The 21,843-nt window shown below is 53.3% G+C and overlaps 1 protein-coding gene across 1 annotated transcript; it reads left to right on the forward strand.

The window, feature by feature from the left end:
- Positions 1–1,576: 1,576 nt before the first annotated feature.
- LOC130857579 (cytokine receptor common subunit beta-like) lies at positions 1,577–20,780 on the forward strand. The gene is given in 13 exon segments (XM_057743339.1): positions 1,577–1,655; positions 3,133–3,256; positions 4,976–5,166; positions 8,576–8,727; positions 8,810–8,978; positions 9,539–9,674; positions 9,836–9,993; positions 15,000–15,139; positions 16,126–16,288; positions 17,888–17,978; positions 18,202–18,259; positions 19,124–19,227; positions 19,898–20,780. Coding segments are annotated over 13 exon segments (2,445 nt in total). The 5' UTR covers positions 1,577–1,579.
- The last annotated feature ends 1,063 nt before the right edge of the window (positions 20,781–21,843 follow it).

Here is a 21,843-nt window from a genome sequence, read left to right on the forward strand (position 1 = left end):
CCACTTTTCTAGATGAGATCTGATGAAGATTTAGCCAAAGATGTCGGCAATAGGGGTGGAAAGAAGTGGTTGCCAGAGTGGGCAAAATCTTGATTAAAGACAAAATGGATGGAGAGGAAGAGGGATGCTGAATGCAAACAACTCTGAAGGAGTTTCACTACAAAGAAAGGAAGAGAAATAAGGTGCAAGATGGTGGGGGAATGTGGGACCAAGAAAATGGATTTTTTTTTTTTTAAGATGGAAGTAATTACAGCATGTTGTAAGCTGATGGTAATGGTCCAGTAATGAGACCCAAACTGATGCTGTAGGAGAGAGAGAGGGAGGGAGAATTTTTGGAGCCACGTCTCTGGGTAGGCAACCTTGGATGAATCCTATGCACTAGTTGGGGGCTTGGCTTTGGATAGGAGCATGGAGAGTCTGTTGGTGACCATAGGCAAGGGCACAGAGTATGTGAGTGCAGACGCTGGTGATGGGAGTCTGTGGGGCGGGGGTGGATGTCTTTTCTGATCAATTTTCCTAGTGAGGGAGAAAGCAGGTGGAGGCTGAGATAGGGAGTGAATGCAGTGGAACTGGAGGCGTAAGGGGAGTGGAGAAGGTGTGAAATAACCTCCTAGGATTGGAAGAGAGAACAGACTGGATAAGTGTGGGATGGAGGTCTGGAAGCCCTTCTGGATCATAGTCAAATAAATATTTTTAGTTTTTATTTATATTTTTGGAGTTAGTTGATTAACAATGTTGTGTTAGTTTCAGGTGTACAGCAAAGTGATTCAATTATACATACACATGTATCTATTCTTTTTCAAATTGTTTTCCTATTTAGGTGTTACAGAATACTGAACAGGGAGACTTCCCTGGTGGTCCAGTGGTCAAGACTCTGCTTCCAGGGCAGGGGGCGCAGGTTCGGGGAACTAAGATCCCACGCGCTGCACAGTGTGGCCAAAAAGAAGTGGAAAAAAACAAAGAGTATTGAGCAGAGTTCTCTGTGATATACAGTAGGTCCCTGTTTGTTATCTATTTTAAATATAATAGCGTGTATATGTCAATCTCAAACTCCCAATTTATCTCTTCTCCGTATAATCAAATATTTAAAATAAGACTGATGTGGTTTGGTCCAGCTGTGCCGGGGCGGCTAGGTGAAGAGTTATCGTTAGCTGAGATCATGGATTAGCCTAGACTAGAGAAAGAGGGGGACAGAGTTGAAGGCGGATGCCGAGGGCATATAAAACAAAATCATTTCTGTCCTTACAAACACCACTGGTTCCTTGCAAACCCCATCTCAATTGGGTCCTCCTTCCTACCCCTTCCCAAGGTGGGAGATAACTTTTATACCCGATTCTATGTTAATCTTTCCCTGGTTTTTCCTTAAAAGTTTGCCATGCATTGCTAAACAAGATACTATTGATGTAATTTTGGAAAACAAGGAGCAATCCCAAACCTGGCTGGTAAGGGAAGGACAATATCTCCCCTGTAGGACGTAGGCTCGGAGGAGGAAGCCAGGCGGAGTCTCTGACCCTCAACTTGCCCACAGAAGAACCCGCTTGTGCCTGTTTGGCCCTGCTCAGCCGAGCCCACTCCAGAGATGGCGCTGGCCCGGAGACTGCTCGCCTTCACCCTGCTGGCGCTCTGCTGGGGGCCCGGCACGGCAGGGGCCCAAGGTGAGCTCAGTCGCTCCCTCCCCCTCCCCTCCCCCCTCCTCACTGCTGGACCCCATCCCTGAGGAAGCTCCAGACTCTGTGCTCCAGCTCCCCCCTCCCCCGCCATTTCTTCTCTCTCCTGATCTTCCCTGAGTCCCCTCTTCCCGCCTCCCACACGCCCACTCATTCTCCTCTGGCCTCCTATAAAGTCCTTCTCTGGTTGGGTGGCTTCTCTGCCCACATTTCTCACTGCGGCATCCGAGGCCTCTAACCTCCCAGCCGGCCATTCCAGTCCTTTCTCCAAGCCTCCTTCACCCCCCCCACCAGACACTCAGCACCTGGGCAGCCTCAACCAGTTCCCACCTCTGTGCCTTTGCTCCTGGGGACCCTCAGCCTGGGGGTCTCTCTTCCTGCCCGGATGTGGGGAGCCGCCCTGGAAAAGGGGTCCTGCTCCCAGGACATGGCTCTGGGAGCTGCCTTAATTCAAGGGTTTGTGTAAAACAAACATAGCTCTCTGTCCCGCCACCCCTGACCTTTGAGTAAGTGCTTAAACAAAGAGCATGTGATCCCGTGGGCTGCAGTATGTGTGCACACAGACTCCTTATCTCATAAGTACATCTTGAGATCGTTTAACAGGCTGTACAATACAAGTTGCTATACAAGTTTATGGTTAACCTAAGGAAAAACACATTGTTATCTAAAGAAAGAATCATTTTCTTTTAATGTAGCTGTTGATGTTTTCCTCTTTCCTGAATCTCTATAAAAAGTCACTGTAAAATAAAGAAGTTTGTCAGTTGCCCTAGAATGCGTCTACATTCTGGGCTTCTGATCCTCTCGACCCCATTCTTTGTGTGTCTGTCTTTCTTTCTTTCTTAGCCGCGTCGTGTTTGCCTAAGGACCTGATCGATTTTGCCGGCAGGCTCCGGCACCCGGAGGCCCTGCTGAGATGTTCCTCTGATCCTCGAGCCAGTGAGGCCCCCTCCCCAAGGGCTCCCTGAGAACTTGCTCCCCTGAGAACCCCGGGACCCTCGCTCCCTTTCCCAGCAGTTGACGGAGAGAGCAGGGCGGGGGGGGGGGGGGTCCCAGAGTAGGGCTCTGCCACGCTGCCCCTTAGGGGTGGGTTTGTGCCTCTGCTCCCAGGCTGCACCCACCCAGGGGTCCAGGGGCAGGGCCTGTGCCTGATGCACGTGCCCACCCTGGGGCGGGAGGGACCCTGTCCCGGGCGCAGGGCGAGGCAGGGGCTCAGGACACGTGCTGCGAACCAACTGGAATATGTGTTCTCTCCAGACAGGAGGGGCCGCACTGGCACCCTCACGCCTGCAGAGTCCCCAGCCCCCTTCAAGGGCCCCTGGGGACCTCTGCCTGGCCTTCAGGAGCCTCTGCAGGACTCTGGCAGACCCCTCCCAAGTGCAGGGTACCCAGGAGGGGATGGGAGGGGCGGTGACAAGGGACATCGGAAGGGAGAGCTGTGACCCCCTTCCTGCCTCCCCCCCTTCAGGGACCTTCCCGCTGCAGACCCTGCGCTGCTATAACGACTACACCAGCCGCATCGTCTGCAGGTGGGCAGACACCCAGGATGCCCAGTGGCTGGTCAATGTGACCCTCCACCGCAGGCTGAAAGGGTGAGTGGGGCCGGACCCAGGGCCGAGGGCAGGGAGGGCCTCTGCCGCGGGGGCTGTGCTAGGATCAGGGCTGGATGGAGGGCAGGGGCCTGCCCAGGAGCTCCTGCCCCACCAGGTGGCCTGCCGGGCCCGGGGGCTGGTGGCTGGTGTCGGCGTTGGGGGAAGAGCTTCCTGTGTGAGCATCGTTATGATGCCGATGGTGATAATCTTCTCTGCTTTTGTCACAACTGAACAAAATCACCTGGCAGAAGTCAATCTTGGTGCATCCTGCCTGTGAGGCAGGCAGGAAAGGGATGTGATGCCCAGTTCACAGATGAGGAGACCGAGGCTGTGAAGGTGAGGTCCCTCCCCTCGGCCACACGTGGGGGAGTGGCCTGAGCGGGACCTGTGTCCTGTGTCCAGCTTGCATGGCTGAGCTCCACGTCTGCCTCAGGCCCTGCCACCTCCAGAGTGGGGGTCTCTCCTCTCTCCTCACCTGGTCTCTGGGGCCTACCCCATTTGGGAAGGTGCTCACACCATTCAGGGATTTGGTGAGAGTCTAACTCACCATAATAGAGATAATTAAACAGCGGGCATCACAGGGTTCATGGAGACCCCTGGAGGTGCCCCTAGAAAGGAGCTGCACTCACCCCACAGCATCACCGCCCTCTGCTCTCTCTCCTGCTCTTCCGGGAGCCTCCACCTTCCTTGTCCACTGTCCTCAGCCCCTGCCCCACCTCCCACCCTCAGCTGTGGCCCACTTCCTCCTGCACTGGGTCCACAGACCCTCCCTCTCCCCCAGAAGAGAAGCTCCCCAGGCCGTCCCTGCTATGGTCACACTGCCCACGTCTGCCACCTCCCTGGATCCACCCTGCAGTGATTACCTGTCCCAGGCCTGTCTGAAGTCGCAGCCAGTGTCCCACCTGATCTTCCTATTTGAGGACATCACTGCCACCACAGTCCCCACTGTCCCCGTGCTGTCGACAGGCCCTCTCCCGGGATCCACTTACAGATGCCAACCAGGCTGCAGCTCTGGAGCCTCCTGAGCCCTGTTTCCTGCAGCCTGGCTGTCCTCTGCTTCCCTTCCCATCAACACTCCACTACCTTCTCCCATCGGGTGCCTAGAATCTGCTCCAATAAGGATTTCCTCCCCACCACATCAGTCAAGGCCCCCCCCCCCCCCCACCCCGGGTCAAGATCACCTGTGTCCTTGCATAGCTGAGCCTGACAGTTTTTTGTCAGCCCTCTTTACCTGACCCCTTTACATCACCTGGCACAGGTGAACCCACCGTGCTCCCCTTGACCTCCAGGACTGTCTACTCCCAGGTGTGCCTCGTGCCTCCCTGGCCTCCTGATCTCTTTCACTTGCTCATCCTGACACCCCGCCCTCTGCAGGTTGGGATGCTCTAGCGTTCACATCACCTGCTCACGCCACCTTCCCTGACTGCCCACTTCAAGCTGCACCCCACCTGCCCCTTCCCTGCTGGCCTTATCTATGTAAGGTTTCCTCTGCTTGCCATATGACCTGGTTTATCTGGTTGTTTCAGATGTGTCTCCTTCTACCAGGATGTTGGCTCTGCAGGCAGGGATTTGTGTGTCTTTTTTTTCTTACCAGCTCCCCCCCGCCCCCGCCCCCCCGCCCACACTGCCCCGGCCCTGAACAAAATCTCGCACATAGGAACCACTCAGCAATGTTTGTGAATGAGTGATTCTTCTTCATTCTATGTTCCCCCCTGGCAGGACTGCCCTGGACTCAGTGTCCTGCGATCTCAGTGACAGCATGCCCTGGTTAGACTGCCCTTGTCCCCACTGTGTGCCCAGAAGATGTGTCATTCCCTACTGGAGATTTACCTTTGCCGACGATGACTACTTCTCATTCAGACTGGACCGGCTTCTGGGCGCCCAGCTCACCGTTACTCTGAGCCAGCATGGTGAGGCCTGGGGTCCCTGGCCAAGGGTGGTCCCCTGTGTGGACAGGGGTGTCTAGGTTGCGAGAGGTGGACCAGGGAGTGAGAACCTTCAAAGGGTGGAGACACCGGCTCGAGTTGGGTTTGGTTCTTGGGGGAAGAGGATATGGTCTCCTTAGATGGAGGCGTTGGGAAAAGTTCAAGGTGAGGAGCCCCAGCGAAAGGTACCTCCCCCGCCCCTGATTCTCCACCACCTGCCAAGCCATTGCTTTCCAGACGTGAGGCTTCCCTTCTAGAACAGTCCTTCCTATTCACATACAAACTTTATAGCTTGAAAATTCTTTCCTCAATGTGGTCTCATGCAATGCCTGCGAGAACCCATTTTATAGATGAGGCACTTGAGACCCAGGGTGGTTATGTAACTTTTCCAAAGTGCCACCATGAGCCGTCATGACAGTGATGGGCCAGACCTGGTGAGTCCTCCCTGCACGCTGGAGATGGAGGTCATCCCCTTACTGCCCTCGCTGTGTGGCCTCCAATGTGTGCGCTGCGTGTCCACAGAGCCTAAGAAAGTCAATGGCCTTGGATGGGTGTTGATGACGGTTTTATATAGTTAGATTTTACTTAACTATATATTAGAAAGAAATATAACCAACACTTTGAACTCATGCATTCAGGGAAATTACTTCTTAGAATGAGGCTACACAGAAAAGGGAAGTCCTATTATGAAAGTTTACTTTGACCTGGCAAAACCCGTGCCTGTCAGAGCTTTCCGGAGATGCTGCTGGTTCTTATTTCACCCTCCAAACAATGCCAAATTAAATGGTATTGTTACTGCTATTTGCAGATAAAACAGACAGAGGGCAGTATATGCCAACGGCTTCCCAGGGGCTGTGGGCAGACCTGAAATTAAAAACCCAGGAAGTTGTAACTTAGCTGCTCCTTGCAAGTGTCAGATGGCGTGGGGGGAGGCTCCAGCCTTTGCTTCCTGGCTCTGTTGATCACAGCAGCACAAAGTTGTTGTCTGGAGGAGGGGATGAGTCAGGCTGTGGTGAGTTCACTCCAAACAGTGTCTCAAAACGTGTGTGATGGATGAGAAGGCGTCCCATCGCGGTGGAGCTCAGAGCACACAGGGCAGATGTTGTTGGGTGTGATCATGTACTGAAGGCGGGTGTGTGCCACGTGGCTAGGGACAGTGGACTAGGAGCCCCTGGGGGGCCAGGACAGGCTTCCCGGAGGAGAGAGCTTTGCAGGGAGATCTGAAGGATGGGTGGGAGGAGAGAGCGGGAAGAGCATCTTTGGCAGAGGTAGGAGTGTGTGCAAAAGCTGGGCAACTCAGGTGGGCGAGGCAAGTTGGGAAAACCACTTGTAATTTCAGTACCATCAACTTCAAGAGGCCTGGATAGCAGCAGGAAGGAGGGGGGCATGGAAGGCAGGGGCCTGACCTGGAGATGCTTCTGTGTCCTGCAAAGCAGTTTAGGGGTCACCCTCTATCCAAGGTCGGCAAACACCTGCAGAGTGCCAGACAGGAAAGTATCTTAGCCTTTGCAGCCAAATGGCCTCAGCGGCAAATCTTCAACTCTGCCATTGTGACATGAAAACACATAAATGAATATGTTGGCTGTGTTCTGATACAACTTTCTTCACAGACACAGATTTGAATTTCATTGAATTTTGATGTATGGCACAATATTTTTCTCATTAAAAAAAAAACCTGCTCCCAACAAGCTGTGGGCCAAATTTGTCCCTTGGGCCAAAATTTATCAACCCCTGCTCCAGATAATAGTGGGGGGAGAGCGTCACAGGTCAGATGAGTGAGGAAGCCAGGAGAGGCGAGGGTAAGTGCGCTGTAGGGGTGAGGTTCCAGGCGGGAGGTGAGAGCAAGGCTGGAGTGAGCAGACCATAGAAAGAAGAAGGAAGTGCAAATCACAGTTAGGGAGTAGAAGGGATTCAAACCTTAATTTGGTCCTTCACTGAGCACCTACATATGCCAGGAGAGCCTTGAAGGGCTCAGGCAGTATTCCTGCCCCCACTGAGCTTACAACCTGGTAACCAGAGAAGGCTTCATGGTGGAGGAGACCAGACAGCTTAGGGATGGGGCACCATGGTGCTTAGCCTCCTTGAGCATGCCCTAAGTCAGGATGTCACTTCTAGGCCTCTGAAGCTTGGCAAGGCGTCGGGGAGGGGAATGATGCAGGTCTGATCTGCTCTGAGGCTGCACATGTGGACATCTGGATATTTCACTTCCTCTGTCAGGTTCTCCATCTGGGAAATGAGCTGGTGGACTACATCCCTCAGGTTGGATGAGTAGGTTTTCCCTTGGTTTCCCAGTCTGTTCAGCTGGGAGCAGGTTCCTAGAGCTCCAGGCTGAGGAGTCCCACTACACAACAGGCTCAGGGGCTAGGAGTGCACGATGGATTAGTGATGCCCGCTGGGGCTGCGGCTGGCACAGGGGGCCTGGATCTGCCATTCTGGGCTGAAGATTCTCTGAGGCTCCAGCTCTGACATGCGCTAGCACCCCATGTTCCTGGTCCAGCGTAGAATATCCACACCTCGTTGGGCTCTTACGGAATGTTTTGTGTTGGAAAGTCATCTCTCAGCGTCCCACACAGAAGCTTCAGGAAGTCAGCAGCCATGCCATTCATGGACCAATCTGCTCCCCCAGCCCCGCAGGTCCCTGCAGGTGTCTGCCTGCTGCTGTGAGGGAATGAGTTCATGAAAAGTCTCTGAAGGTGGCCGACGTGTACTCACTTATTCCTTCATGGACTCAGCCACTTTGTCCCCCACATTCGGAATCACTCATCTCAGGCGCTGGGGAGAGGGAAGGCGGCCAGGACCCCACCCCTGACACCCACAAGCTCCTGGACTACTTGGGGAGGCAGATGTGGCAACATCTAAATCCTGCAGGGTGGGAAGGACCATACGAAGGGCTACGGTGGACCTGGAAAAGGAGCAAGAGATTCTGCCTGGGGGAGGGCGTTCCGAGAAGGTTCTAGAGGAGGAGGCATGTCTGCTGGGCACTGACAGGTGCAGGATGACACTGGACACTGGAGATGAGCAAGTGTGGACAGGAGAGGCAGTAAGCTGAGTCACAGCGCCCTCTGCTGGGAAGGAGGCCACACAGCCCTCCTGGTGGGCCGTGGGGACAGGAGGAAACTCCATTTGCAGAGTACTTGCCAGCACTGTGTATGGAGCTTGTGTTCTGTGAGCCCAGCAATCTGCACAGCTTTATTCACGTTCACACTGAATCCCCCAAGTTTAGCAGATGAATGTCCGAGGTCCACAGGGGAGAGGGTCTTATCCCAGGTCACTCAGCCCATGGGGGCAGCGCCTGGCCTGGAACCCAGGTCTGTCCACACATGGGCCACGTAGGCCCTTAACCTCCTGCACAGTCGACCAGCCCCTTAGGCCCCTTTCCTTCCTCTCCCTGCAGTGCAGCCCCCCGCACCCAAGGACCTCAACATCAGTGCCACCGGGGACCACTTCCTGCTGTCCTGGAGTGTGGCCCACGGGGTTTCTCCGAGCCACTGGCTGTCCAGCCTGGAGTTTGAGGTGGTCTACAGGCGGCTTCAGGACCCCTGGGAGGTACGGACCCCACCAGCTGTGCCCCAAGCCCACAGGGCCCTGGCCCAGCCGGCCCTGCTCCAGCAGCCCCTCTCTCCCCCAGGATGCGTCCACCATCTACTCCAACTCCTCCTGGGCCATCCTGGGGCCAGAGCACCTCATCCCTAGCAGCACCTACAAGGCCCGCGTGCGCACCAGGCTGGCCCCGGGCTCGGGGCTCTTGGGTCGGCCCAGCCAGTGGAGCCCAGTGGTTCAATGGGCCTCCCAGCCAGGTAACAGAGTTGGAGTTGGTTGGCACAGTGCCCCTTTTGGGGAAGGAGGCTCATTACAGCCTTCTGCCTGGGCAGAAGGGGTCCGGGTGTCCACACTGCGGGATCCAGGGATGCTATGTGCCACATGTTCGGAGTGGATTCCCTGGCCCACTCCGTCCCTACTGTGCCTCTGCAGAGGCCGCAGCTGCATCTACTCACTTCCTGGCCCCAGTTTGCTGCCCACTTGCTGTGGAGGAACAACTGCAGTTTAATCACAATGGCATGTGGGCAGCTGTGTTTTCGTGAGGGCTGCACCCTGTGTAGACATACCAACGTGATTGTGTTAACTCCCCAAACCCCGAAGCTGAGATGCCCTCCCCATTTTGCACAGGGGGGTGTGAAGGCTCACAGAATTTACTCTCTGCCCTGCGGTCACATAGCTGGCAGGCCAGGCTGAGTTTAACTCCTGGTCTTTGTGGCCCCAATGCCCATGACCTCCCTGTGATGAGTCCCCTGGTGAACCCACTGAGGGCCAGGGAATCAATGAATGAGGACTGAAGAAGGGCCTGTCTCCCTCCCAGGGGACGAGGCCCAGCCCCAGAACCTCCAGTGCTTCTTTGACGGGGCTGCCCTGCTCAGCTGCTCCTGGGAAGTGAGGTCCGAGGTGACCAGCTCAGTCTCCTTCACCCTCTTCTACCAGGCCAGCCCCAGTGCAGGGTGAGTGTGCCCTGCCTCTGTCCCCTCCCCTCCTCTAAGCGTCGCCCTCTCCAGGCCTCCTCCTGCCCCTGGGGGCCCAGCAGAAGCCACAGCTCATCCAGAGATCTCATCCTTCATGTGGCCCTGCCTCTCCCTGCCCTAATCTCTGCCATGATCCTCAGGGGGAAAGAATGTTCCCCAGTGCAGAAGGAGGAGACCAGAAGCCCCTACATCTGACACCGATGCCAGATTCCTGTGCCGGACCCCAGGAACTACAGCCAGTACATCGTCTCTGTTCGACCAAAGGAGGAAGAGAAGCTTATAAAGAGCTCAGAGAACAGTAAGTTTGACCCCAGCCTCCTGCATGAAGAGTCTTGGGGCAGCACTGTTTCATTCATAATCCATATAAACTCAGGGTTCCTCATGGTCCAGTCTTCATGTTTGTCAATTTCCATGAAGTGCAGTCCAGCAACCCAAACTGAACAGGAGTAATTCTAATGTTTAAATGCTCAAAAAATATATAAATGATGCAGTTGATAACATATCAGTCCAATTCTGAAAATCCTTTCCCCATTCATTTGCTCTGTGCTCTCTTTTCAATCTGAGTTTCCAGACCTTTGGCAACTGACACCACTTGGTCTCAGTTGCCCTCTCTGCATCTCCACTGGGATGTCCAGTGTCATTTTACACCTCACATGCTCCATAAGGAATGTCCCTTGTCCCTCCTTTCCTGCTTTTCCATATCCTCCCCACTTCCCTAAATGGCAAATCTTTTTTCGTTGCTTAAACCAGAAACCTTGGGATCATCCTGTCATAGCTTTCTCTCAAATGCCACATCCAGTCTCCCAGGAAATTCTGCCACCTCTATCTTTTTAATACACCTAGAAGTGGGCCGTGTGTCTACTGCAGGCCTTAGTGCAGTGAGGTCTCCCTCTCCCATCCTTGTTGTCCTTTCAATCTCTTCCCAATCATCACAGCCCATCCGATTTTGTTAACACATCACCAGATCATGCCCCCTTCTCTACCCCAAACCTTCCAAGAGCTCCTCTCCTGCACAGAGGAACTACCAAGGTCCCCATCAGAGCCCACATTTCTGACCTACTCCCCTCACCTCCTCGACTTCAACTTCAGCCTTATAGCCTCCTCCACAATGGGAGACTCTCTGGGCACAAACCTGCCTCAGGGCCTTTGCACCTGCTTCCTTTTGTTCTCTCAAGTCGTATGGCTTCCTCCCTCACCTCCTTCAGGCCTTTGCCCAAATGTCACAATCTCTGTGAAGCCTTCTCTGAAAGCTTATTTAAAATAGCACCCAATCCAGAAATCATGGGTCACCCTACTTTCTTTTCCCACAGTACTTATCCCCACCTGACAGATGTTTATCTGTCGTGTCAGCTTTGTCAAGGCAGGGACTTTGCTTTGTTCCTGTGCCCAGAGCAGCGACCAGCACACAGTAGGCCCTCAAGATATGTTGAATCAATGTACAAACATTGCCTCACAGTACAGGCCTCTCCCCACCTCCTGTCTGCCCTCTGTGCTTCGCCCCCCTCTTCCTCCCAGGCTCCCCCCTCCCTCAATACCTCAATCTACCCCCCATGGATTATCTTAGGGTGGGGGTGGGGAAGGGAGGGGTCAAGGCTGGTGTGGGGAAGGGTGAAGGCTGGGAGGAAGGAGGTCCTTCTTCTTGAGGCCTTTGCTGCAAAACAGGGATGAAAAATAACAATGTAGCTACATAGGATCTTCTTTTTCTTCTTCCTCTTCTTATAATAATGATAATTATTAATCATTAAGTTAATTAATGAAAACATTAAATAGTAATAATAATTAATTTTGTCCTTGCTTTACTTTGATGAGCCCAAAGAGAAGCAGCCTCTTGTATTTGCCTAACACTTTTTTTTTTGATAGTTATTACTGTTTTATTCTCATTTTACAAATAGGAAGGATACAATAATATGAGAGTAGTAGATAATCCAATATGAAAGGTACACATTTTGGAAATCTATGAAGATTTGATTTCATTCAGTATACAGAAGAAAGATTTAGAATGGTTTTAGAGGTTCTACTAGTTGATTTCTGGGATGGGGTTGGAATGGGATGTGGTATTATAAAGATGAGGGAAATTAGGTATGTTCTGAATACTCGGTAAACTTGAGAATATTCGGTGACTACTAAAGTATGTTGGTATTCCTTTAATTATAATGCATTACAATGAGAAATTTGAAAAAAAGTAGATTTTTTTTTTTTTGGTATGTTATCCTGTCTGTGTTAACTAGATTGACAACGTAAGTGCAGACTGTGGTTCAAGCACACTTTAGGTTGGGACAGAGAAGAATCCAAGGGTAAATCAGAGTAGTAAAATGTTGCAAATTTGATGAGCTCCCAGGGTAATTGTGCGAAATTCAAAAAAAGAGAGAAACGCAGTAGGTCTTCAAGGAGGCAGAATTGCAAATGGACCTGTGTGCAAGTATTTACAACACATACACAAATGTAGACACACACACACTTGCACACATATACACACACACCACAGAGTAAACAGCAGACATTTGGAAAGTTTAAAAGAAAGCATTGTTTTTCTTTAAGTTTTCCAATAATAAAAATTTTTGTCATATGTGACCATTTTTAAATAAAATATTTGTATTTTGCTATAAATAGCAAAAAAAAAAAAAAAGAAATCCACTGAGGCAATCACATATTCTTCAACACAAAGAATATCTTAAAATTCAGATTTGAGCTAAACCTAGTATTAGAGATTTTATTATTTGTGCTTTTTTAACCACCAGGGAACACTGTTAGTACAATTTTTAGAGAAGGAAAACTCAATATAAAAATTTTGTAGTTTCAAATACTTCAAGATATTGTACGTAGAATCTAAAAAAGCCGAACTCATAAAAACTGAGTAGAATTGTGCTTACCAGAGGCTGAGGTATAGAGGAAATAAGGCAAGATGTTGTTTAAGGGTACAGACTTGCAATCAGTATATAAATAAGTCCTGTAGATCTAATGCACAACATTGTCATTACAGACAACATTGCTGTATTATAAACTCCAAAGTTGCTGAAAGTCTATATCTTATTTTTATTTTTTTTATTTTTTTGGGGGGTACACCAGGTTCAATCATCTGTTTTTATACACACTTTTTAAAAAAATATTTTAATTTTATTGGAGTACAGTTGATTTACAGTGTTGTTTACAATGTTTAACATTTACAAAAACAATGTTATAGTTTCCTGTGTATAGCAAAGTGATTCAGTTATGCATGTACATATTGTCCAGCACTTCAATATCACAGAGTGTTCCTCGCATCACAGAGTGTTCCTCGCTCTGTCCTTTTAACTGTGAGGGACACAGTCCCTGAGGCTCTGGTTAAGGGCAGCACGCGTGCCAGGTAGAAGTAGTTGGAAATCTCTGGCTTCCCCAGGATGGCTCTACTAATACACAGTTTCTTTGTCTATAAAGGAGGCCCCAGTCACACAGCGGAAAGAAGGAGATCAGGGGTCATGCCCAGGTCTGACAGGAGGCTGCTGTTCTTCTCCCTTCTGAGAGCCTGCTTCTCTTCCTCTTCCCCTTCCAAAAAAATCTGGAAGCATTTCCTCCTGCAAAAGCCAGATGGTCCTTCAGTTTCTGTACGGCCTGAACCCTAAGAGAGCTCAGACCTGCTGTCCCAGGATAGATCAGCCAGACCTTGTCCTGTTGGACCCAGTAAGCAAGCTATTTCCCCATCGGATACCATTCATCCCAGTTATGAGCCACTGGTGAGCTGGTAGAAAGCTCAGACTCACCTTTCTCTCCCGTGGCCCTCAGCCCTGTCCTGAGGAGCAGGAAGAGCGATGACCATGGTCTTTGTTTCACAGATGAGGAAACTGATGCTTGGAGAGAGGTGGTAACTGGATAAACTCACATATCAAATGCAGAGTCTGGGCTGGAATCTTTGGCTTCTGTGTTAGTTTCCCATCACTCCTGCAACAAATTACAAGAATAATAATAATAATAATAATAATAATAATAATAAAGACTAAAATTGGTTTCACTGGGATGAGGCCAAGGAGTTAGGAGGACCGCAGTCCCTCAGGAGGCTCTAGGGGAGAATCCATTTCCTGGCCCTTTTCAGCTTCTAGAGCTGCATCCTTTGGCCCCTGGCCCTCCCCCCATCTCCAAAGCTAGCAGGGGAGCATCTTTGAATCTCTCTCTGCTCCTGCCACACTGCCTTCCTTCCCTTTGTAGTCAAATCTCCCTCCTGCCTCTGTCTTATAGGGACCCCGTGATTACATTTATTTTATTTTTTAAATTAAATTTATTTGTTTGTTTTTAAATTTTTTGGCCACGCCACATGGCATGTGTGATCCTAGTTTGCCAACCAGGGATCGAAACTGTGCCCCCTGCATTTGAAGCACAGAGTCTTAACCACTGGACCACCAGGGAAGTCCTCGAACGAGAAGGGGCTTTTGCCCCCTGCAGTGGAATTGCGGAGCCCTAACCACTGGACTGCCAGGAAATTTCACTCTCTGTGATTACATTTAGAACCCACTTGGATAATCGTGTCCCTATCACAAGGTCCTTAACTTAATCCTACCTGCAAAGTCCATTTTGCCATGTAAGGTAATAGGTTCTAGAGGCAGGACGTGGATATCTTTGGGGGCCTTTGTTAACTCTTTCACAGCCTCTCTCTGGTGTTTTCATCATGGCAGCTCCAAATCCTGCCCCGAGGGTCAGCCTCAGGGAGGGGTGGGCACAGGGCCACTGGAACAGCTCGGCCTGTGTCCAGTGCTGACGAGGGGGCTGGGCCTCTGAGAGCCTGGATGGTGTGTCTGCAGTGAGCCCCTCCCAGTTCCCTCTGGAGATGTCCAGTCTCCGGAGGACAGGGGTCTGTCCCACGCCCGGCAAACCCACATGAGTGGCAGCCAAGAGAAGACAGGCAGGAGCCATGGGGGGAGAAGGGCGCCTTTCCAGGGCCTGAAACTCTGTCCGCTTCCCCTTCTCAAGGTAGCATAAAAGGCAGGTGCCTGGAACAGACGCTATCAAAGTGATGACTTTGACTCAGCCCTGGTTAATTTCCGGTAAAAGGCACAGCTTGTCAAATGTGGCTACTTCAATTACCATGAGTAACCGGTAACCCAGGCACCTCATTACTGCCCAACAGACTGCAGCTTATCTCAGCATCTCCCAGGGAGGAGCTGGTCCAGCCATGATAAATGCTGGCACACCAAGTAGGGGCCCAGAGACCCTTGATGGTGGGAGCTGGGGTCCTGGGTCAGTGGATGGAGCACCTGTGACCAGCATGGAACATGAGGAATGTTTCACTGGAGGAATGCTGGAAACAACGTTCTCTAAAAGTTTCCCTCCCTGCAGTTCAGATGGCTCCCCCGACCCTCAACATGACCAAGGGCAGAGATGGCTACATCCTGCACTGGAAAGAAGGAAAAATGCACGACAAATACATAAGTCGCATCTTCCAGGTCCAGTATAAGAAAGATGCAGCCTCATGGGAGGTGAGGGCCTGTGCCCAGGGAGGGGCCTGGATGGGATGGGAGGAGAGGACTGCGAGAAACACCAGGGAGAGCCTCACCCACCATGTGCCTGGCTCCCAGCAGGTGACCCGTCACAGGGAGCCACTGGGACTTGGTGGCTATGCCCCTGTGTGGTCAGCAGGTCACTGTGCCTTCCCTTGGTGAAGGAACTGAGGCTCACAGAGGTGATGTGAACTTGGCCATAATGAACACGTGACCCCGAATTGCAAAGGGGGTGTGGACCTCAGGACAGGGGGGGCTGAGACACAGCTGAAGGAAGGGTTTTCAAAAGTCATAAAGGGGACATTTCTTCACAAGAATCTCATCCAGAATGCGAATGTGCAGCTGCTCAGGGTAGAGCTGCTTCCAGTGAGGCGGGCGGGGCCCCAGCCAGGGCTCAGTATCTGGCCCCCACCTGCAGGCAGCCCTCAGGGCCTGTGGGCAGAAGCTGGGGCTCCACAGAGGCCAGATGAGAAACCTCAGAGCCAGCCCCAGCTCTTCAGGCTGGAAATAGAGAAACTGAGACCAGGAGGGGCTGGGTCAGTGGTACAGCTGGGAGTGCTCCCTGGGCTCCTGGACGTCTGTCTAAGGGTCCAGAGTCCAGTCCTCCTGCACTGCACTCCCAGGAAGGCCGTAATGAGGGTCCAGGCTGGCCCAAGAGGAGCTGGGAGGTTGAGAGGGGGACGTGGTGACTGACTCCTCAGGGTTTCTGGGCCTCAGTGTTGTCACATGCCATGGGGTGCGTTGCAAGAGGTGCTGTCCCTGGCCCTGTGCGGGTGCTGTCCCTCTGTGGGCACCGAGTGTGGTCCTCCATGGTGGGAGTGATGCTGCCTGAGATCTGGGGATGTGACTACGAGCTGTGGGCTGATGGGTAGCAGAAAATCTGGGGTGCTGAGGCGGGAGGGCTTCATAGCTGTGCTCACGTGCACCAGACCTCAGCACACCTGCTCACACACCTGCACCCACAGGAGACCAAGGCAGAGAAATTCCTGAACGCCCACACCACGTCCCTGCCACCTCTGGAGCCCGCCACCAGGTACCAGGCCAGAGTGAGAGTCAAACCCAACCCCGACAGCTACAATGAGACCTGGAGCAAGTGGAGTGAGGAGAGCTCCTGGGACACTGAGTGGGGTATGTCTCCCCAGCCCATACTCACCCCTCCTGGCACAGCCCCACTGGGCAAAGGAGGGGGATACATTGGACAAGGAGATCCCATACCCAAGCGTTTTTCTATCTGGCCCCTCTTCCTGGGCCTCTGTTGTCTAGAAACTAGTGGGAATTAGAAAAGGCATCTTCCACAGACCCACGACCATAGGCATGTGAGCCTCAGGCTGGATTTCTGCCACTTGCACTTGCACTGGTGTCCTTGTGTAGTGAACAACCTGCACACCTACACGTGGGGAATCTGCTTTCTTCTCTCTACACACTTTAGCTTATCAACAACCCTTGGACAGTGACACCTGGTATGTAACATAAACCCAACATGGCTCCTAAGCAGAGCAGACGAGAGCATGTTCCTCTGTCTCACCTTCCTCAAGTTGGAGTAAAGCCCTCTACTAATGTGGCCCACAATTTCATTAGCCTTTGTGGCAGCCACCACCCAGAGACCATTCAGCCTGAGTTTCCTGTTACCATGGCAGCAAAGGAGCTACAGACTGGAGCCTGGGATTCAAAGGTTGTGATCTGATTTCTTTTCTTTATTTTTTTCATAAATTTAATTATTTATTTGTTTATTGGCTGCGTTGGGTCTTGTTGGGTCTTCATTGCTGCGCACAGGCTTTCTCTAGGTGTGGTGAGTGGGGGCTACTCTTCGTCGCGGTGCACGGGCTTCTCATTGTGGGGGCTTCTCTTGTTGCAGAGTATGGGCTCTAGGCACACGGGCTCAGTAGCTGTGGCTAGTGGGCTGTAGAGCGCAGGCTCAGCTCAGCAGAGGCTTTGTTGCTCCGTGGTACGTGGGGTCTTCCCCAACCAGGGCTCGAACCTGTCCCCTGCATTGGTAGGCGGACTCTTAACCACTGCGCCACCAAGTAAGTCCTGGTCTGATTTCTTAACCTTCCCATTTCTCTGAACTTGCCACTTTCATTTATGCCTCACCTTTTACCATAGTGACCACCAAGATTCAAGTACATGACTAGGTCTAGGGGGATGTTTCAGAAAGGATGAAGGAGGGGTTAGCAGCAAGGACCCAAGTCCATACATAACCAGCCATGGCAGGAGAGGAGCCCAAGAAAAGGGGGCCATGATCCAGCAAGAAGGAGGGCTGGACCACCAGGCCCAAGGAAGGGAGAAGAGGGGAGTCCTTGAGGGCCCCAGCCTGTGAGGGGCTTGAGGCCGCCAAGCAGGAAGTGTGGGGGACTCCTGATGGGCTTTGTCCCTGCTGGGTCCTCTGCTAGCATGCTTTCCCCCATGCCTGCCACGCCAGTCCACCCTGGTCCTCAACACCCCTCCCTGTTTCTCGACACCAGTTTACGTGCTGCCTCTTTCAGGAAGTCCCCCATCATTGCCATGGGCCGCAATCACTGCCCTGCCAGACCATGGTACCTCCTGCTCCTGGACAGAATCGAACCCTCTGTGTCCTGCCCCACCCAAAGAAGTGAGATTCTAAAGCACGGCACCTGCACCGAGAAAGTCTGGGAGGCAATGACCTGCCCCCTCACCCCATCTCCTGAGCCTCCAGCCATTTCCCTCCCCAGAAGTTAATGTTCCTCTTTCCTCCGGGCTGCCTGGAAGTGCTGCCCGTGTGGGTCCTGGTGCTCATCCTGGTCGTCACCACCCTAACCCTGCTTCCAGTCCTGCGCTTCTGTGGCGTCTACGGGTACAGGTAAGGGGACTCCATGATGTGTGGGGGAGCGACCACTCAGGGCAACAAGAGGCATCAGGGACCCCACAGCTGACTTTCTCCAGTCTCTGCTCTGCAACTAACACTCTGTGGGGCCTTGGTCAAATCTGCGCTCTCCCTGGGCTTCAGTTTCACCTCAATACATGGGCACAAGGCAGCTGCCCTGAGGGCTTGGGCAGCGCTCACCTCTCTGCTGTCTTTCCAGGCTGAACCGGAAGTGGGAGGAGAACATCCCCAACCCCAGCAAGAGCCACCTGTTCCAGGTAGGAGCTGCCTGTGAGGGCGGCCAGGGGGCTGGAGGTGCTGCGGCTCCTGTGCTCCTGTGCCCGCGTCCCCGCACCCATGTCCTCCTCCCCTTCCTGTGGGCTTTGAGTGGGACGTGTAGGAGGCCAGGGCAGGGTCTGGGAAGCTCTAAGAGCCAGGCTGGCCCCTGCAGGCCCAGTGCTGCGATCCTCTGGGACCTCCAGATGCACAGGGTGCCTTGCCTGCGGGGACTCCCACGGGGCAGCGGAGAGGGGTGGTGTGGGGATGCCAGGACCCAGGGGGACTCAAGGAGAGGCTTAGTTGCATCGGGGCAGGTGGGGTGGGGAGAGGCAGAATGGCTTCCCGAGGACAAGACAGCAGAGCTGAGCTCTGAAGGATGCAGGGTGGTGGCAGGTGGGAGAGGCCACTGCAGGCAGAAGGCATGTGGCGGGTGGAGACAAGACTCCTTCGAGAAGGGAACTGAGAGGGGTGGGCAGTGAGGCTGAGAGGACCCTGGGGTGGGTGCCAGCCCCTGGGGAGCGGGAGCCCTTTGGTGAGGCAGGCAGGGCCAGAACTGCCTTGGGAGGGTCTCACGGCCAGGGCGGAGGAGAGTGGGGGTGAGCGTGGAGGCAGGGACGGCCCAGATGAGCATCCTCTGGGGGTCAGGGTCCCCGCCCTTGCATGCCCCAGGACCCCGGGGAAGTCCCAGCCCCTCTCTGGCCTCGTCTTCCTGGTGTCAGGAAGTTGTGACCCGTCCTGCCCATGCTGAGATTCTGCCATGTCTGGGGGCTCCTGAATCCCCGCCACCCTCAAGGCCCTCCCCCAACCTTCACCTTCTGGAGCAGCCCCACCCCCACAGGCACGAATACCCTTTCTCTTCCCAGAATGGGAGCACCGGGCTCCGTCTCCCAGACAGCATGTCCATCCTCAGCCGCGCGAGCCGCCCGCACAAGGGGCTGTGGGGCAGCAGCTGCCCTGAGCTGCAGGGGTGAGTGTCGGGTGCGGGATCCCCAGGAGGTGGGACGGCGGCTCCATCCTGCACATCAGGGGCTCAGAGCAGGTGGCCTTGGCCCGGGGCTCAGTATGAAAAGATGAGCAGAGGCTGGCTGCCCTAAAGCAAGAGGTGTCCCAGGTGGACACAGGGAAGAACGTCCCAATTCCCAGGTTAACGAGGGGCGTGGCCAGAAGCAAGAGACTGGAGCAGAGGACCTCCGCTTGCCCTGCTGCCCAGGGAGACCCCACGCTGCCTTGGCCCCACGGCGGGGCAGAGGGTCTGTGAACCCTCCTGGCCTCAGCACCTGAGCCGCCAGCTCACCACTCTCCCTCAGGTGGGAGAGGTGAAGGACGAGAGGATGGCTGAGCCCAGGCTGGGCACTGACCTGGGCCCTGGAGCTGGGTGATGGCAGGAAGCAGACTGTGCGAGGGGACACAGCAGGCAGAGCGGGACCTTGAACAAGAGCATGGAGGCTGGAGACCCTCAGGGCACTGAAGGAGCGCCTGGTTTCCTGTTCTGGGCCTGCTCCCCCAGCTCACCATGCTCTCCGTCTTCTGTGAGCTCTGGGTGGGGCCAGGCCCCCATCCTACCCCCAGGCCCTGTGTGTGAGCTGAAGCATCTGCCCAGGGTGGTCCCAACATCCTTGCCCCTTTTCTCCCCACAGGGTGTCCCCTGTAGACTACGGGCACAATGAGGTGTCACCTCTCACCACAGAGGACCCTAAAGATGCCTGTGACTCATCCTCTGAGCCTGACACGACTCTGGAAGCCTTGGACCTCCCCAAGGAGCAGCCCCCCAGTGCCGCCCCAGGCCTGGCCGCCCCCTCAAGCAGACCCGACAGCCAGGCTTCTGGCTTTGACTTCAACGGCCCCTACCTGGGGCCGCCCCACAGCCGCTCCCTGCCTGACATCGTGGGCCAGCAGGTGCCCCCCCAGACAGGTGTGAGCAGGAAGTTACAGCCCCCAGGGTCCCTGGAGTACCTGTGTCTGCCTGCAGGGGGGCAGGTGCAGCTGGTCCCGCTGGCCCAGGTGATGGGGCAGGGCAAGGTCAGGGATGCGGACACAAAGTCCAGCCAAGGGACCAAGGGGAGCCCTTCCTTGGAGTCAGAGGCAGGCCCTGCACCTCCGGAGCCTGGGCTGATGGTGGGTGGTCAGGATCGGAAGGACAGGGTCCCCGCAGTTCTGCCCACTCGCTCTCAGAGTCCTGAGGATGGCACTGTGGTCACTGGTGATGTCACCACTGCAAGTCTGACATTCATTCTGCCCCCAGAGGCCCCCTCTGCCTCCAAGGGGCCCCCTCTGGGCCTCCCCTCAGACCAGAACCCCAACTTCCGTCCTGGTTTGGCTGATGGTCACGCTGTAACCTCGGCCCCCTTAAAGCCAGAGTTTGAGGGCTAAGCGGAGCTCCCTCCAGCTGTGGACCAGTTACTCTAGTCCCCTCTGGCCAGTCCTGTGCCTCCTGCAGTCAGCAGCCCCATCCTGATCCCAGGGGACCCCAGGCAGAGGTGTCCCCACCCCACCCCCACCCATCCTGTAGCATGTAGGTGACTATTGCCTCCCCTCCAGCTTTGGAGCATGCCAGGCACCTCTCCAGGGCAAACTCCTGGAAGTAGGGGCTCAGACTAAGTTACCCTGGCCAAGATGCCCTTGCCAGGCTGAGTGTGATGGACAAAGTATAACTCACATCTTCCAAGGGTGAAGCCACTGCAGGATCCAGCACCACTGAGGAGGGACAACAGGCCTGGAGAGGTCTGTCTGCTTCCTCTGACTCAGCTGGGGTCTGCATCTGCCTTCCATCCCCTGGCTTCTTCCCCAGAATTTTCTGTGTGTCCAGAGGAGACAACTGCAGTGAAGAGCAGTTGTTCCCAAACTTTATCATACACCAGAATCAGCCGCAGAGCTTGTTACAGCAAAAGGGTTGTTGATCCAGTAGGTTTTGGGTGAGACCCCTAGGTTGTCTTTCTCAGGAGTTTTCAGGTGATGCTGATGCTCTCGGTCTGGGGATGGTACTTTGAGGACTTTGGTGTAAAAGCAAGTGCTCACACAAGAGCTGTACCTCTGCCCATTGATGGGCAGAAACTGCTTGCAATATGATTAATTATGAGCAATTAATCAAGATTCTTCTTTGACACCCTTTATTACTGATTTTTACTTATATTGTATCGTGGCAGAAAACATAGCCACGATACAATAAATAAATTCCTCCTCTCTGGAATTTCCTTAAACTTTTCCTTGTGGCTAAGTAGATCGACCTGTCTATCTGTCTGTCTGTCTGTCTCTCTATCTCTCTATCTATCTATCTATCTATTATCTATCTATCTATCTATCTATCTATCTATCTATCTATCTATCATCTATCTATGTATCTATCTATCTATCATCTATCATCTATCTTTTTATTTATCCATCATCTATCTATTCCTTAGGAATAAAAGAAAAAAGCAAGAAAAGATACCTTTATATATTATATACATATTATATATTATTCAGTTACAAAATACTTATTCACCTATATAATCTCACTTATTAATTATTGTTTTATATAAGTTATTTCCAGAGGCAGCAGAGGGTAATACCTCCGATTCTATAGTTAGATTGCCTGGATTCAAAC

This window comes from Hippopotamus amphibius, chromosome 7 (genome assembly GCF_030028045.1).
Source record: "Hippopotamus amphibius kiboko isolate mHipAmp2 chromosome 7, mHipAmp2.hap2, whole genome shotgun sequence".
In the NCBI taxonomy this organism is placed as follows: Eukaryota; Metazoa; Chordata; class Mammalia; order Artiodactyla; family Hippopotamidae; genus Hippopotamus; species Hippopotamus amphibius.